The sequence below is a fragment of the Danio rerio genome, chromosome 4 (assembly GCF_049306965.1).
Source record: "Danio rerio strain Tuebingen ecotype United States chromosome 4, GRCz12tu, whole genome shotgun sequence".
In the NCBI taxonomy this organism is placed as follows: Eukaryota; Metazoa; Chordata; class Actinopteri; order Cypriniformes; family Danionidae; genus Danio; species Danio rerio.
The window spans coordinates 23927377-23944314 of NC_133179.1; the positions used below are offsets into that span (position 1 = coordinate 23927377).

The window sequence follows — 16938 nt, forward strand, 5'->3', positions numbered from 1 at the left end:
CATGTAAACATCAGATGAACTGATTATTTTATTTATAATACAGACAATGCACTAGTTTTTTTGTTATGTGTTATCTAAGTTAGCTATAAAAAATCAATTAAAAACTCACTTGATAAAAAGCATGACTACACTAGTTGAATTTGTCGACACAAAGGCTTTCTACTACATATGCTAGTGTAAAGGAGGCCAGCTATGAGTAATGCTCACTCCTGTGATTTCAAGAAGTGATCTGGCATTAGACACTATCTGCAGTGAGACTAATGATATTACTCTTGGCCAGGCGAGGGACACTCATTGGCATCCCTGCTGCTGGAGGTGCCTTAGATGTCCGCTTAGTTCGCATTTGCATAGATATACCATTAAATTAAACACAAGTACTAATTCATTGAGAATAGTTCTTGTTTAATTAATGACACACTATATCTAGTCTGTTGTTAGTTGTAAGATATTTAGCATTTTTGCCATTGACTTGTGTTAGGATAACTTATTCACTACTTATTAACTACTGAGTTTTGATTAGTATGTATTCAAATTGTGAGTATTTGATGTACTATATTACATGTTTCTAATTAAAATATTTGCTTGTGACTACAAGTACAACACTGTATGTGCACATTCTGACTGTCTGTCAGAAAACATTAAAGAGACAGATGTCAAATACTGTTCTCTTCCACAAGATCACTTAAAGTAAGTAATGATATAAAAAGGCTCAGAAATTAGGACACTGGTGGTTTCAAAAAGCACTACTTTTTTAAGATCTTCCCTCTGAAGTTGAAAATGAGGGATAAATTATTGCAGCAGTCCATTTGGCGCAGCAGATTTCAGGATTTTTTTTATATATATATTAGACATATCTTAAGATAATTATACCTCAGGTTTGATTCTACTGAATAAAATTTTGCCTTTTATAACCTTAAAAAGAAGTAGCTCATGTCTGTCACCAACAGACACTTTTATCTACACTTTCATCTGTTGATGAGGTAAAAACTCACGCAACATTCTCAGCTCAATATTCCCTGTATTGATTTGTATTCTCACTTTCATGTGAGTCTATTTTATGTCTCATGTCAATTCATTAATTTGCTTTGAGCAGAACCTCTCACACACGTGAACAGGATTTACTGGGTTAATAAAAGAAGCTGCATTATACTGACTTAAAGCCATGAACGCTTTTGATGAACATTTGTTTCTTGATTCATTTCCGTACGTTGTTTGTTTGAGCTCAAATCCCTTGATTAAAATATCCTGCTCTCTTGGATTAATGTCTTCAGTGGGATTTTTAATCAAGCTGCCAAAAGCTTTAATGGCCAAGAATTATTCATAATGATGGAGGAATAAAGGTGTAATAAAACATTTGGAGCATCAAACTGAGACATGTTTATAACAGCTGAGAATCTGGCTGGCTTTCTCTTAGTCAAACAATACATAGATGTTAAAATGCTAGTAACATAAAGAGTCGTTCTGAATCTGATCAGTCAGCAGAGATTTTGCCAGAGGCTCCATTATGAAGATGTGCAGAAGATGAACCTGCAGTGTAATGCTTTCATATATAATTCATGTTATTCATATTTAATCTGTTTTCATATACGGCAACTGGCAAAAAGCCACCTTTAAATGACTAACTGGAAGACAGAGTCACGTTTTACTGAAATACTTGAGATTGTGGTGTTACATTGATGGTGTTTTTGATTTTAAATGCAGAACAAAACTAAGGTTAAAAATTATCAGCATATTAAGCATTTAATATTAACTGTGACTTTCAGTTATCATTATTTTATAATATGCTGTGTTTGTTCATTTGTGCAGATAATTTAAAGAAAAAATTGTAGTACCATAGTATTTTTGATTTAAATAGCCTTAATGTGGTGAAGTTTCTCATTTTAATATAATTTTATCAGTTCTAATCTATTCAGATTTTATTTAAATGGAAATGGAGTTTTTCTTTATGTGACTGTATTAGAGATGGAGAATCTCTGATCCACAGACACAGTTAATGATGAAGGTCTTTTTCTTTGACCCAAAACTACCTGTCTTCATAGCCAATCCTACAGGGAGAGATTTGATGCAGCAGCAGAGTTTCTCTCAGGGGTGAATCCAGTTGATTCCCAATAGCAGTCAATGTTTCTTCATATCAATGGATAAAAAGGCTTCACTAGTAAGAAATATGAGCTGGAATTTCCAGAAACACTTTATAATTTAATTTATAAAGCCAATCAAAGTGTTGTTCTCTTTTGAAAGTAAAACAGAAGCTTGTATGAGAAAGTGTTATGCATTTGATACTGTAAAATAACCCAATAAGATGTCTCTCTGTCTCTAATCCACAGGAGAAGCAGAGGTTTCTGACTGATGTCCTTCATGAGGTGATGTTGCTGGACGGTTTGGCCAGTTCTCACCCAATCTCTCAGCAAGTGTTTGAAGCCACAGACATCGACAGAGTCTTTGACTGGATTGCCTATAAGAAGGCAAGAGAATCTCTCATAGGCTCCTACAGGCTTTATCTGCATGATGGAAATGACTGTAAACCTTTAATATTTATCTGAACAAGTTTATACTAAACAAGTAAAGTGAAATTCCATGTTTTACTTTCCTTTTTATGAGCAGCCAGTTGAAGAGAAACAATGACTTTGCAAAACAGTAGTATCGCTGGTCTAAATCAGCCTTTTATTAAGTGTGAGGCCTTCACCACACTGATAAAACTTGATCTTTTATTAAGTCCAGTAAACACCTCAGTTTGCTTGTTATTTTCTCCTGCTAAAATGTTCCCAATCTATCTTTGTGAATAGTAAATGGAGTGGCGCTGTTATAAGCCTCTTCACATAGGCAAGAAAAACAGTTTAATTAAAAGCTTGTTTTTAAGTAAGTCGAGGAAAGAACCCGTTACATTGTGAGAGATTGTGAGGTTTCGTTACTCTGGGGACTTTAGTGGCACAATAAAACCAGACAACATCTATTTAATTACTCTTTCTCACTGGAACACACTTTACTGGTAACAACTCCAGCACCCAAATAAATCCTCTCATCTCCGACATCTTAAGGCCATTAAAGGCACAGGAAGCACTTAAGAGAAAATCTGGTCCTCTGTCAGAGATCAGACGCAGAAAAAAGCCAATCAAAAATCAACTCTCCTTCCAGCTGTCAATCAACTCAAGACCAGAATGTGATTGGTTTTTGTTCTTCCTCAAGCCCTGCCTCTGTTTCCCCTCAAGTCCTGTGGCATTATGAACTCTGTCAGTCAAACTACAGTGATCGTGACATTGAGCCTCATCGCTTCCTCCCACAAAATATCCCATGAGACCCTGAGCTAACAGGAAGTGACACGCATCACACAGACGGATGGGAATGAGATTCTGTCGAATAAGCATGTCAAAGTCACTCAAAGTCACAAAAAAATACACATTTATTAAATAGCAGAACACAGCAAGATGAGTGTCATGGAGTCCTTGTTTAGATTAACCAGAATCATGAAACACAGATTTAATATTATTAAATTATATTAGAAATAAATATTAGAATTATTTTAGATGGAAAATGTCTTAACTGTTATAATAATTTTTTTTCCAACTAAATGCAATACATTTTAATTAGTAAATTGCAAAATGCTGTTTAAATAAAAATAGAAAATATATTTGTAACCAAATATTATTCCACCAGAATTATGATATTCACAGTTCAATTATGACACATTTATATAAAATCCATAGTCTGTAAAAGACATGCACATAGTATCTGTGATGTCACCCATAGGTTTCTGAAAAGCGCAACTGAAGCAAGTAAATGCAGTAAATGCAAGGCTATTGCTGAAATCTAGGCATAACACTGACATTTCAGATGACTGATCTACAGCCTACAGTTAATCAATCTGTCAGATTCTGGAGGGCATTCAAATTCTAAAGAAAATGATGAATGATAAATTATCTTAAGTAAAACAAATAGATTTATAGAAATGATAATATAATAATTTCACTCACCTTGGAAATGGAGGCAACTTGAATGGTTTGTGAGCACAATTAAGTGCACACAGTATGCCATATTATTAGATAATTGTATGATATAATTACAAAAATTGAATGTGTAAAGCCACATAAAAAAATAAAAAAAAAAATACAATATACAGTTGAAGTCAGAATTATTAGTCCCCCTGAATTATTCGCCCCTCTGTTTAATTTTTCCCCAATTTCTGTTTAATGGAGAGCAGATTTTTTTCAACACATTTCTAAACATAATAGTTTTAATAACTCTGATTTTATCTTTGCTATGATGACAGTCAATAATATTTTACTAGATCTTTTTCAAGACACTTCTACACAGCTTAAATTGACATTTAAAGACTTAACTAGGGTAATTAGGTTAACTAGGCAGGTTAGGGTAATTAGGCAAGTTATTGTATAATGATGGTTTGTTCTGTAGACTATCGGAAAAAAATAGCTTAAAGGAGCTAATAATTTTGTCCCTAAAATGTTTTTTTTAAAAATTACAAGGTTCTTTAAATCTAGCCAAATAAAAAACAAAAACAAATAAGTCTTCCTCCAAAAATATTAACTGACATACTGTGAACATTTTCTTGCTCTGTTAAACATCACTTAGGAAATGTTTAAAAAAAGGAAAAAAAATTCAAAGGGGGGGTTAATAATTCTGACTTCAATTGCATATGCCGAGCTCACTAACTAATCAGAAAGAATCAGCTGAGCTGAAGAGATGGCGAGCAGCAAGACCTAGCTGTCACTCAAGTCACCATGCCCTTAATTATGCAGACTTAATATAACAATATAAACAAAACGGATAAGTTATAAAAGCATTCACCCCGCTCACAGTTGTCACAAAGGGTAATATTAGCTATATGAACCAAAATAATTATTTGTACCAGGCTGTAAACGTTTTTATCAGCTGTAAAATTGGGCAATTTAGCATTGCAGTCAGTGAACATCTGGAGTTCTTGGAGCCAGCCCCCAATGGCGAGTCGATGAATTGCAGTTTCAGTAACTTCCGTATTGTCTTTACAAAGGAGCACGGCATGTTGTCGCTTGGTAAAATCAGATAATATAGACACTATTTCTTTAAGAGAAATACAAGCTTCATATTTGTGCATAAAACCTGCATAATGTCAAATCCTGTTATGACTATCGTTATATTTTGATTATTGTTTAAGTTAATTTGAATTGCCAGCATGTGACCTGGTTATCCTCTTTATTAAGCCTCTTAATAAGTATGTTTTAGTGTACTGTATATGTGAACAGTAGTCATGTGTGTAGCAGAAGAAATGACTGAAGGCGTTTTTACTGTGCTTCTTCAGGGAGCTGCTCTGATCCGAATGCTGGCAAACGTCATGGGACAAACACTATTCCAGAGAGCCCTCAATGTAAGTCAAGACGTTCTTTCATCTTTTCTCCTTGTGGTCACAGAAGATTTCACACGCATGTGTGTGTTGCTACTGCTAATATGTCTCACAAACACGCTTATAAGGCTTTATGTTATATTGTACATTCTGCTTTAAAAAATCAACAAATGTGTCTTAATTTATTATTTATTTCAGAAGTTCAGTCCTTGTTAAATCTGTGAAATGTTATTTTTAGGGAATCTGAATGTGCTAAAAACAATTCTCACCATTCTCAGCATGAATATTGTGACAAATATTGTTCTGAAAGTCACGTAGGTTTCTGCCGTAAGCGTTTGTGAGATTATAGGAGCGTGTCTGTTTACATGCTCTTCTTATCTTCAGAGCTACAACAGCTTGTGACGCGCTGCCATCAGCTTGAGGTGAAAGCCACACAATCAGACAAGCTATTAAACGTGTTCACAAACTAATTGAATGCATTCACAATCAGAAGATAAACATGTGTCTTCATTCTTCATATATGGGGAAAAACATTATCTTCATTAAAGCACAGGTCTGCTATTGTGTTTAAACTGAATATGAAAGTCCAGGGCTGAAGTTTCAGTGTGAGCCTTTATATAGTATTTTGTAGTTTTTCCTCAAGCTCTTTCCCTATCCGTCTCAGTCCAGACGCCCTGGAGAGTGAACAGCACATCTGTGATGTAATATTAGTGACTTTTCTGGACACCATATGGCTGCTGTATCAGACTGCATGCTGAAATGTGGTTAAAGGACCTGAGCAGTAAACAAAAAGGCTGCAGGTTAGAAGTAAATCTGTAATAAATGTAAATTAGGCACAACTCCTTCATGCTTTAATGTGTTTTTACAGAGATGTGCAGTTACAAAGGTGAAAAACTCACAAATTCATCACCTTTTAGATGCAGATAAAACATCCGTAACTTCTTATTTCATTTCTTTATGACTTTGATGCTTTCAAAAAATCTGTCAGTTTCACAGTGAATTTCTGGGTTACTTTTGATGTTGTTGTTGTTGTTTTTATTGCTATTAATGGCACAATCAGGTCATGTTTTTTGTGTTGTTGTTGTTGCATAAATACAAATGTAATAATGTACAAATTTACAGATATAACATTTGCACATACGCGCTTCGTATTTCAGCAAAAATACACCTCTTAAATTCCCCTGAATACTCTGCAGTCTGTGTTAATAACACTAAAACTGCCAGTGCGTGTACATTTTACCCACACACGAGGCTAAACAAATATTATTTCACTGTATTACGCCACTGTGTTAACAAAGAAGGGTCTGGAGCCATGAAATGATTATGTGTAGTCATCAACTGTAATTTTATCCTGTTGTTTTAATTTGAGGCTTTTCATTGCAGATGACACACTTTTAGAATGCTAGGGTGTATAAGCTAAAGTCTGCATCAACACCAAGATTTAGAAGTAAGGAAATACATATTTTGTGTGGTGTAAAATTACAATGCAGTTTTGTTAATCATACAGTATATTAAGATGTGAGATGTGTATTACCACACTGCATATGATGTATGGTGCAATGACAAATTCAAGCTCACCGTTTCACCTAATTGACTATTAATATGGTTAGTTTTATAATTAAAAGTTTAAATAAGAGAACAACTCTACAGTTTAAACATTCATAATTTGGCTAAAACATCTAAATTGTATCATTCACTGTGTCTCGGGGGCTCTGGATGAGCTGTCAAATGAGCTGTCAGATACTGAGGTGACTCAGGACACATCACTTATTTCCCTACAATAAGATTCTCCATCATTTCTGGCATTGTGTGCTTCTAATACCTCTACATATTGCCTTCTTTTACTCATTGTTACTTTATGCATTTATTATAACCACTACTTCAGTGAGCGAAAGTCATTGCCTAGCAACATACAAGGTTAAAACATAAGCATTGCATAAATGCAGGTATTATATAGAGCATGTAAATTAAACTCGTGCTGGTGCTTTTAGATATAAGTGCCCCATTTTTTGAATTTGGTTTTGTCTGGAATTTGTGATTGAGACTATTTTAGCAAAAGTCAATGACTGCGAGACTTTAATGTTTTATTAAAGGTCTGTTATGTACATTTGGAAATGTAAAAATGTACCCTTTGGTGGTTCTAGTGTTCAAGAGAAGACTTGCTTCATTCAACATGTCCGTGTCTGTAATCAGCTCTGTTCTCTCCTCTGCTGTCTGCCTGCCTCTGTTGACTGAAGCTGATTTCATTCTCTCAGTGTCTCTCTTTTGCTCTGTGTGGCATCTCTTCTCCTCCTCGTGTCTCTCCAATATTGGAGCAGCAGACAGACGTGAAGCTGAACTCTTCAGAATACTTAAACAGCAGACAGATTGAAGTCCATTACCCATCTTGCTCTCTCTCTTTCTGTGAGCACGAGGGTGTCTTCATTGGTAAATGGTGGATGCGCTGCTGGGGCGGAGGATGAATGTCTCTTGTAAAGAGTAGTGGGAGTCATAAATGAAGTCTACTGCTGGAGTGATGAAGCTCCGCCATGTCATTTACACACACTGCCCATCGCTTTTAAAGCCACTTTCAGATGGATCATATTATGGGATGGAAGAAATAGTCATTCCGCCTGGAAATGTGAAATCGTGACCTGTGAATAGCAGAGGACAAGTGTGCTTCTGCCCGGGAGAAATAAACTCCAGTGCGTTACAGTCCTTCTTCATCCTCCGGGTGTGATTTGAAGCTTCTCCTTCCCTGAATTCCTGTTTGTCGGCTCTCAGCGGGTTCCTGACTTGGAGAAAGACACTCTGTGAAATCCCCGTGGATGTTGTGGGATAATAATCTGCTCTGAACACAGATGAAATCGCCAGATACTCCTCGATTCAATTTGCCAACATCCTGGAACACAGAGAGCATCCATTTTTCCCCGTCTTCCTCTTCTTCTCCCTCCGGCTAGGCTGTTCCGCCTCATTATTACTGTTTTCTGTCTCTCTCTTGTGGGAACTTTCAGCATCTCTGTCTGTCTCTGAGTGATTGATGAGAAGAATAGGTAAACACAGCACCTCACCAAACATTCTGCCTCCATTGCCTCCAAATTACTTTTCATATGCAGGAAAATTGTAGACATATTTCTTCTCGTATTACTTTTGAGGGAACTCATTTAGTTGGATGAATAATGAATTATTTATGATCTGCTTTGACTCTGGTGGTGAAGGCTCTCTTAGAAATCTTGTGTTCTAGCTCAGGGGGATTTACATATCGAAAGCGATCAATCTTTTGTCTCCCTTTATAAGTAATTTGACTTTGCAGAATCAGGAGACAGAACTGAATGCGGTTATAAAACCCGATGAAGGGTCATTTAGGATATTATTTAATCCTAAAAAGTCTCTGAAGAATAACTAGCCACTGCTAATTACAGTGAATTAATTACTTACACAACATTCATAATGGAATCTTTTTTTGACTTATGAAATGAGATCCAATTTAAGCTGTGTGTCTAGTGTCTAGTGTAGACTAGGGATGGAAAGATTGCCTCATTCACTCATCATTCTTATGCATGTGCATAAAAAGTTAAGTAGTTAAGGTAAAACTTTCATAAAACCAGAGAGAAAGCTGCATGTCTACAATAGTATCCTGTGTGAGCTGTAATATAACTGTGCTCCTATTAGTCAGTGTTTGAGGAACTGATCTTAGGCTCATAACAAGGTTAACTTCCTAAAATACCACAGTGACTGATCTTAATCTTTGTTTAAATTCTTAAATTACTGTAATTGAGTAGTTTTTCTCTGGAATAAAACTTTAATAGGTAGTTTCAACATATGTACTTTTACTTGAGTACATTTTAGGCATAGACACTTTATAAATGTATCAAACATGTATTGTGTGGACGCATTAAAAGTGTATAAAAAGATGCAAAATCATTACACTCATTGACCAAGAGACTGCATGTTACTGATGCGAAGATGAAGGATGCCTACTGTATGATGACTGAAATCACCAAACTGCTTTAAACAATAACTAAATGCACTACAGAATGTTAATTTATTCATTCATTTTCCTTTGGCTAATTTATTTATTTATCAGTGTTGCAGAATGAACCTGCAACTATTTTGTGCATGTGTTTTACGCAGCTGATGCCCTTCTAGCTGCAGCTCAGTACTGGGAAACACCCATACACTTTCGCATTGACACACGCACTCATAAGCAATGGCCAATTTTGATTTATTCAATTCACCTATACCGCACCACATGTCTGTGGGAGCACTCAGAGGAAACCCATGAAAAACTCAACCACTGTGCTGCCTCTACAGAATGTTACGTTTTCAAATACATGTACAAACTGCATAGATCATATATGGTTTGGTTTGCTAGACACTCGTAGCTTGTTAGTCAGGACTCAAAGTGTTAACATATTCTATAGTGCACAGCAAAATTTTTGTCCGTTAGGTTACACATATATTGCTCTACATGTTAGCACATCAGCCTGCTTTCTGTCAGCTTGTCATAGGTGCATACAGTATATTAGTGCTCGATGTTCTCACAATAAATGAATCTCATATTTTAAATGTAGTGTCCAATGACAAATAATTTAACTTACAATGCGAAACAATTTTACAAGTATGACACTAAGCTACACTGGTAATTTGCAGGCTACAAGGTGGCATCTTTTCCACAGCATATTACCCATTATTCTTGAATACTTTTAGAAGGACTACTTTTTACTCACACCCTAAGTGGTAAAACACTTTTACTCTACTTGCACTACATTATTTGACAAGTAATGGTACTTTTACCTGAGAATGTTTTTTTAGTACTCTTTCCACCACTGGTTACATTTGTGTTGAATCAGATTGATTGTTGAATCATATCATTGTATGGATTGTCACTTTTTATGAATGTTAAAGGTTTACGAAACCCTCGAGTACTTTTTTGTAGATTTTAACAAATTTGTGTGTGTTGAGCATCAGTTAAGACAATGTTAGCACCTGTCAACTTTAATTGTGGGAAAAACTGGATAATTATGAGCTTTTGTCAGCTAATTTCAGCTTCCGGGTTTAAAATTATTTTTGGGTTGGGATCAAAATCGGCAATGTAGCGCAAAACTGCAAGTGCAAAGATGATGCAGCGGTTAATTCTCATTATTATATATAGTGGAGTTTTCTAATCCTATGAGAAGAGCCAGCTTCTTAATTATTCATGATTGCGTGTGCTATAATCTACGGGGTTTGTTGCGATCCTGTCAGGGCCACTACAGCAAAGTTGTGTGTGTGCTGCAAGCATTTTTGTCAGGAGAGCAGTACGAGAATTGGAGAATGGCGGATGTTGTCTTTTATCAGGAGGTATTTTTCAAATGCTTTTTTGTATACTTTCCAATCCCTTATCCCCCTTTTTAAAGAGCACCAATGCATTAATTACCCCTGAAGCTCCTTTTTTTTCTTTTTTTTTTTTGCAAATGTCTTTAGGTTAAAATCTTTCAGTCTTTGTCTGTGCTAGTGAAGTGTTTAGCAACATATGCTAACCGACTTACTGTTACTAGTCAACTTCCATGCACGAGTAGGACAATATAGACAATAATGTAGAACATTCCAGATCACTCACATATAGTTTAAGTTAGGTTTGTGTGCTGTCTTACTACATAGATGACGACTCACTGTGCTTTGGCTGTCTGTGTGTATCTCTCTTTTCTGTCTCTCTGTAAGCACGTTTGGTCACTAAACTGTGGTGGGTAGCAACACAGGCATTAAAATACACACTTTTAGGCCAAGCAGAGTGGAAAATGTCAACACCAACATAAAATAGCTTTGAGTGGTCCCTCGCTGCTATGCAAATGTATGCAAATTAGCCAAGTGGGTATTTCATACTGCAACAATCTCATTCAGCAGACGATTTCTACTTGCAGAATGAAATTGGATGCCAGGGACAAGGTTGAATTATACAATTTAATGTCCACATACACCTGCAAAATGCAGCTATTAGCCAATAAGTGTTAGGCAGTCATAATCATTATATTAAATCATACTAAACATTTTCCCAAGAAATACAGCCATTTATTTATTTACTTAATGATTTATTGATAAAATAATCCATGAAAAATCCATGAAAAAGGATGGCAAACTTTATTCAAAGACCATGTTTTTAAGATAACCATATAAATTTAACATGCTTAAAAATATAATAAACTAGATTTCAAAACAGAAAGACAAAACAAGAATGTAAAAAAAAAAATGCATCAAAAAAGGCACAGATACGATACCTTTTTATTTAAATTCACACTTTTAATTTTAACATTTAATAAAAGTTACACTTTGAAGGACAAAAGTTGTTTATTGCAGGGAATCTAAATAATTAATTATTTAATTGACACTTATTTTAGCAATATAGTTTATTAAAAATATTTAGAGGGTGAGAGTCCATTTTTTAAATTTTAAATAAACAGTAATCGGATGAAAATCAGTTCAAAACAAGCTGGCAAATGAATCCAAAAGCAATAAATCACATCAAACTAAAGATTGACACAAAACAGAGTTTATATTCAATGCTTTCACGTGGATTTATCACCTTGTTAATAAACTCCACTGTGTCAAGATTCTTTAAACTGTATGAAAATGTCAATAATTGTCCAAATGGAGGAAATAAACACAACAACATAGCAGGCCGATCGATGATCTCAGGTGTTAAGGCTGAAAATTAATATCTTGCCACTTTACTCTAAATAGAGCCAAATCCAAAAAAGAAAAATACGATCCGGCAAATGAACAATGGCATATTTATAACACTGGGGGAAAAATAATTGATGTTAGATGACTGAATAGCTGATTAGCATGTAACATTTTTCTCCTGTAGATGGGATCCTGGTTGATTGATTGGTTGGTTGGTTGGTTGGTTGGTTTGTTGATTGATTGATTGATTGATTGATTGATTGATTGATTGATTGATTGATTGATTGATTGATTGATTGATTGATTGATTGATTGATTGATTGATTGATTGATTGATTGATTGATTGATTGATTGATTGATTGGTTGGTTGGTTGGTTGGTTGGTGGGAGGGTGGATGGATGGATGGATGGATTGATTGATTGATTTTAATTTCTAATTAATTTTACCACTTCAAAATATTGAAGTTTAAGAAAATGGAAAGTTTGAGAAAATCTAGGAGTAGATGATGCACAAAACTTTCTGGGCCTTCACAATTTGTGTCAATTTCTGTGGCCTACACATACACACACAAACATATTACTCACATTTGACTGACTGACTGAATGACTGGATTTATTTTTACTCCTCTTTCCTCCTGCAGAACAAATCAGTGTCAAAATAATGACAACACACTGTGACGGCCCTATCAGAGGCAGGTTTATGCCACATGGTCACTCTGCCTCAGGGGAATACCTTTACCAAAGATATAAAAAGAGAGAAAGAGAGAGAGAGGAAGGAAGGAATTGGTCTTGCTTAAAACAGATTCATCAGGATGGTAACATGAATCTGGTGCAGCTCCAGACTCAAATCCCAGACTCTCTGAGAGCTCAGCAGAGCATGTAGAGAGAAGAAGGCCAGCTGGACCGAGTCACGTTTTCAGGATCCCAATGCAATTTGCGCAGACCTCTCAGCATGACTCCTGTCCACGTTTGAACAAGCAGATTCGATTCAGGAAGCAAAGACTGAAGCAATTGCCTCATTAAAAGAATTGGCCACTCCAAAATAACCAACCCTGTCTTCATCTGCTCACTCTTATGACTTTCAAAAATCCAACTGTTTTGACTGTTCAGTTATTTAGTCACAAACTTGGAATTCAAAACTGGTGCATCAAAATACACAAAAGAGCCAATGAGATTTGTGTGCAGTCTCACTTTAATTAATGGTGATGAATGATGGTTTCAGTAGGTACATTTTCATGAACATCAGGCATCTAATAATTTACCTAATTCTGAATAAGACAATTGCCCCTTTCACACATGCAGACCTTTCCGGAAAATTACTGGCAAATGTGTGAACAGACCTAATTTGAAAATAACGATAAATTCGTCCGGCAATTTTTCCTTGCACTTTGTGAACGCAGAAAGAAAATTGCCAGAAAGAGTGTTCACGATTAGAACGTGCTGACGTGAGGCGTCTACTCCAGCCAATCCGAACATTCAGGTTCATTCACATCCGTTTTGTTTATAAAAATAAAAGCCTTTTTCCTGACACATTTAGCAGCTAGATATTAGTTAACTAACAATTCTACGTTCCTTCTTAATGCCATCTGGATAAAAAATTATCCAGAAAATATTCATGATAAACATCATAACATGCAAAAGTGTTCCTCAATATGTTTTCATCACAACTTATCCATCCACAGAATTTGTAATGTAGTCAAGTGTGTAAACATTTTGCTGCGGTTCTCGGTTCTGCCTTTGGATGTCTCTGGAAAAAAGGCAGCTGCATGAATAATAAAGCTTTAAAATAAAAGTGAAACCATCAACAGAAGCCCAACTCCTTCTATGCTTACAAATACAAGCGCAGCCGTTTAGAGATCATTTCTGATTAATGAATGTACCGGTATTTTAGAATGGATGTGTGAATGATCTTTTCCAGAACAACTCCAGAAAGTCCTTACCTGTGTGAATAGCACTTTTTTTTAAATTTACCAATAAGGTTGTTATGGAATCAGTATCACTGTGTTAAAGGGGCTAATATTATGATTAAGATGTTTACAAGTGTTGCAATTAGAATAAATATGACTGATTCATGGCACATGTCATTACATGCCGATTTCACACATTAATATTTTTTTCTTTGTTTTGGTAGCATATATCAACCCAATCTGTAATGTAAATGCCCTTATTTTACTAATTGTTACAATATAAAATGTCCTAGTTGCCTTAAGTTTTTAAGCTAAACCAAGTTCACTTTATGATTCCATTGAACTGTATTATGTTAAACTGACTTAAAACTGCTCGCATAACTTAGTAAGTTAGAACATTACTAACTTAGTTTAATATGTTACAATTAGCTAAAAACATATGCTGTCATAACTAATTGTTCATATAATGTTTTACAATGTAGAGGTTTCTAATTTATTTCATTTTGTTTTAAAATGAAATATGCATCCAAATCCCATCCCTAAACCCAATCATCACTGGGAATATGCAAATCTTACTCAAATATATAAAATACATTATACTAATTCATATGAAGTAGTCACTGAATCAAAAAGTTACAAATTGCTGTGAAATTGTGTTGCAAATTTTGTACGGTATTGGGTGTTTCATTGTTAATTTTTTACTAAAACTTCAAGTGCAGTTTATTATTTGTTATGCTGTACATGCAGACAGACCAAGGCGTATGCAAATTTCTATTCAGCATGTCTATACTGAACTTCAGTCAGGCGACTAACATTGTAAAATTCCACATTTCTTAAATCAATTTGTGTTTACTTTGAATGAATTTAATAAAGCTGGAATAAGCTAATCAAACCATCTGTTTACATCATAGATACTTAACCAGAGTGTTAATGTGTTAAAATGTAATAATGTTAAAATGAAAAGTGATTTTAGACTACTTTTATGTTTTGTTTAGATTTTTTTTTTCATAAAGTCAATAATATAATTTTGTTATCACAGAGCAGCTTGATCATTCTGCAAAATTTGGTTTGAGAAGAATTACAGTAATTCCATCTTTCAGATATATATATATATACTTATTTATTTTGTCAGCTTGATCTATCGACTCAACATGAAACATGGAGCAGTTTACACTTGATGGGTTTATCGCTCACGGTCAGTCAAAAGTTATCAAGGAATCTGGTAAAGCGGGGAAAAGGCCTCCCACCAGATGTTCTTATCAGATGAATGTAAATGTGCTTTCCAGGATCAGACTCCTTCATCTTCATGTCGCCCACCACCTGTATCACTGAGACTGCGGGGCAGAATACGACTGATAATGAAGAGCTGCCGCTGTTTAACAGATTAAAGTCTTTTAGCAGTCAAATGAACACCCACTGGTGTCTTTGCTTCAATAATACACAACACATTCATTACTTCCACTTTTTAGTGCATATTTGTCTGTGTTTGAAATTGAGACACTTGGATTAGAACATATTAAGTATGATTTATTTCGTTTTATATACACTTTGTTGACTTAGAGTGAAATGTTTCCAAAACTCATCATGCATGTGAATTGATTCATTTAATATTGTAAAAATGTCAATAAATAATATGTTGTTTGACCAATTATATCTAAATTAAATGAATATTCTTAGCTTAGGCTTAGTTAGACAACTAAGACAACAGCTGCTTAGACAGCTTATTAAAGTATGCAAAAATATACATTAAAACTAATAAATTGACACTAATTATTTTTAAATCCACTAAAACACTCAGAATTGCTCATGCTGATTGACCTAATGAAAATAAAAACAGACAATATAATTGTCTCCTGAAAGCTAAAATGAAGTGAGGTTAAGGCCAATATAAACCATGTACTATCAGAATTTTAGAATAATAGGTCAAACAATAAATTGATTTTGTTCCAATTAAAATGTTTACTAGATAAAATTCACACTATTTACATTTGCACAATAGTTAATGCGATTTTTAAAACAATTAGAACTAACTGCAAAACCTAGTGGATAACCTGCAAAAGCATGTCACTTGCTCAAAATGGATAGCTCATTCCTCAAAAGCAAGTATTGATGTCAATGGAAGTGTCAGTGTCATGAAGATGAAAATTCCTGACAACATTGTTTATAAACAAGATAGTCAAATGGCTTTGTCATGTTTTCATTATGACGATAACACATTTTTTCCAATGCAAAAATTTTTGGTGACACTTCCTGAAAATGCTTAAGACAGCTCTAGATACTATTTACACAGCCATTTGAAAACTACAGAAAAGTAAGACATCACTGCATTTAGTGAGGTATCTGAGTACAAGACACTGAACATGTATGTTTCACCTTTTTACTGCATTTGCTCTTTGCAATTCGAATCTATTCACAGCATTGGGCAGAAGAAAAAAAAATACACTCTTATTTACAACAAACATAAACTTCCTTTAGGTAGAGCTGTGCTTAACTGTAAACAATATTGCAGTACATATTCCAACTGAACCTACAACATACACAGGTCTGTAAATCATTCATGAAATTGTTCAACTTAAAAGACATTTTTAGGAAAAAAGATTTAAAATTGTTTTATAAAATTAGCTTAACAGATTTTGACAACTAGTTCAATAGTTTTGTACGTAATGACTCAAGTAACGAAATGAGGACTATTGGTTTTATATGGAATGGCTATTCAGCATTCACAAGTTTAGTTAATTTTTGCAAAAGCATATGCAATTTTTATAAGGAATGAGAAATGCAATAACTGTTGTGCAAATGTAAATCGTGTTGTGAGAAATGCACCAAAGTGACTGAGAAAAACTGTAATGACATACTGTATATAGTGGTAAATGTAATACACATTGGAGAACAGTTTAACAGTATTACTTTTTTATTCACTGAAGGAATCAGTGCTTTTCACCAGTTATTCCCTTCAAAACTCAGGATGCTTATTATAATGTGGATAACTTCCCCATCTTTTGTGTCTTGAATGCAACTCTTGTAAAATCATGATGCTGATTTGTATTTTACTCATGC

General features: G+C 34.7%; 1 protein-coding gene across 4 annotated transcripts in view; it reads left to right on the plus strand.

The window, feature by feature from the left end:
• trhde.1 (thyrotropin releasing hormone degrading enzyme, tandem duplicate 1) overlaps positions 1-16938 on the plus strand; it is a 202183-nt gene that overhangs the window by 115257 nt on the left and 69988 nt on the right. For all 4 annotated transcript variants that reach the window (XR_012402103.1, XM_073947198.1, XM_073947197.1 and 1 more), the window contains 2 exons: positions 2325-2462; positions 5291-5356. Coding sequence is in view for 3 of the 4 variants with exons in the window: in XM_073947198.1 (XP_073803299.1) it covers positions 2325-2462; positions 5291-5356 (204 nt within the window). In the remaining variant the exon portion in view is untranslated. The remainder of the gene's footprint in view (positions 1-2324; positions 2463-5290; positions 5357-16938) is intronic.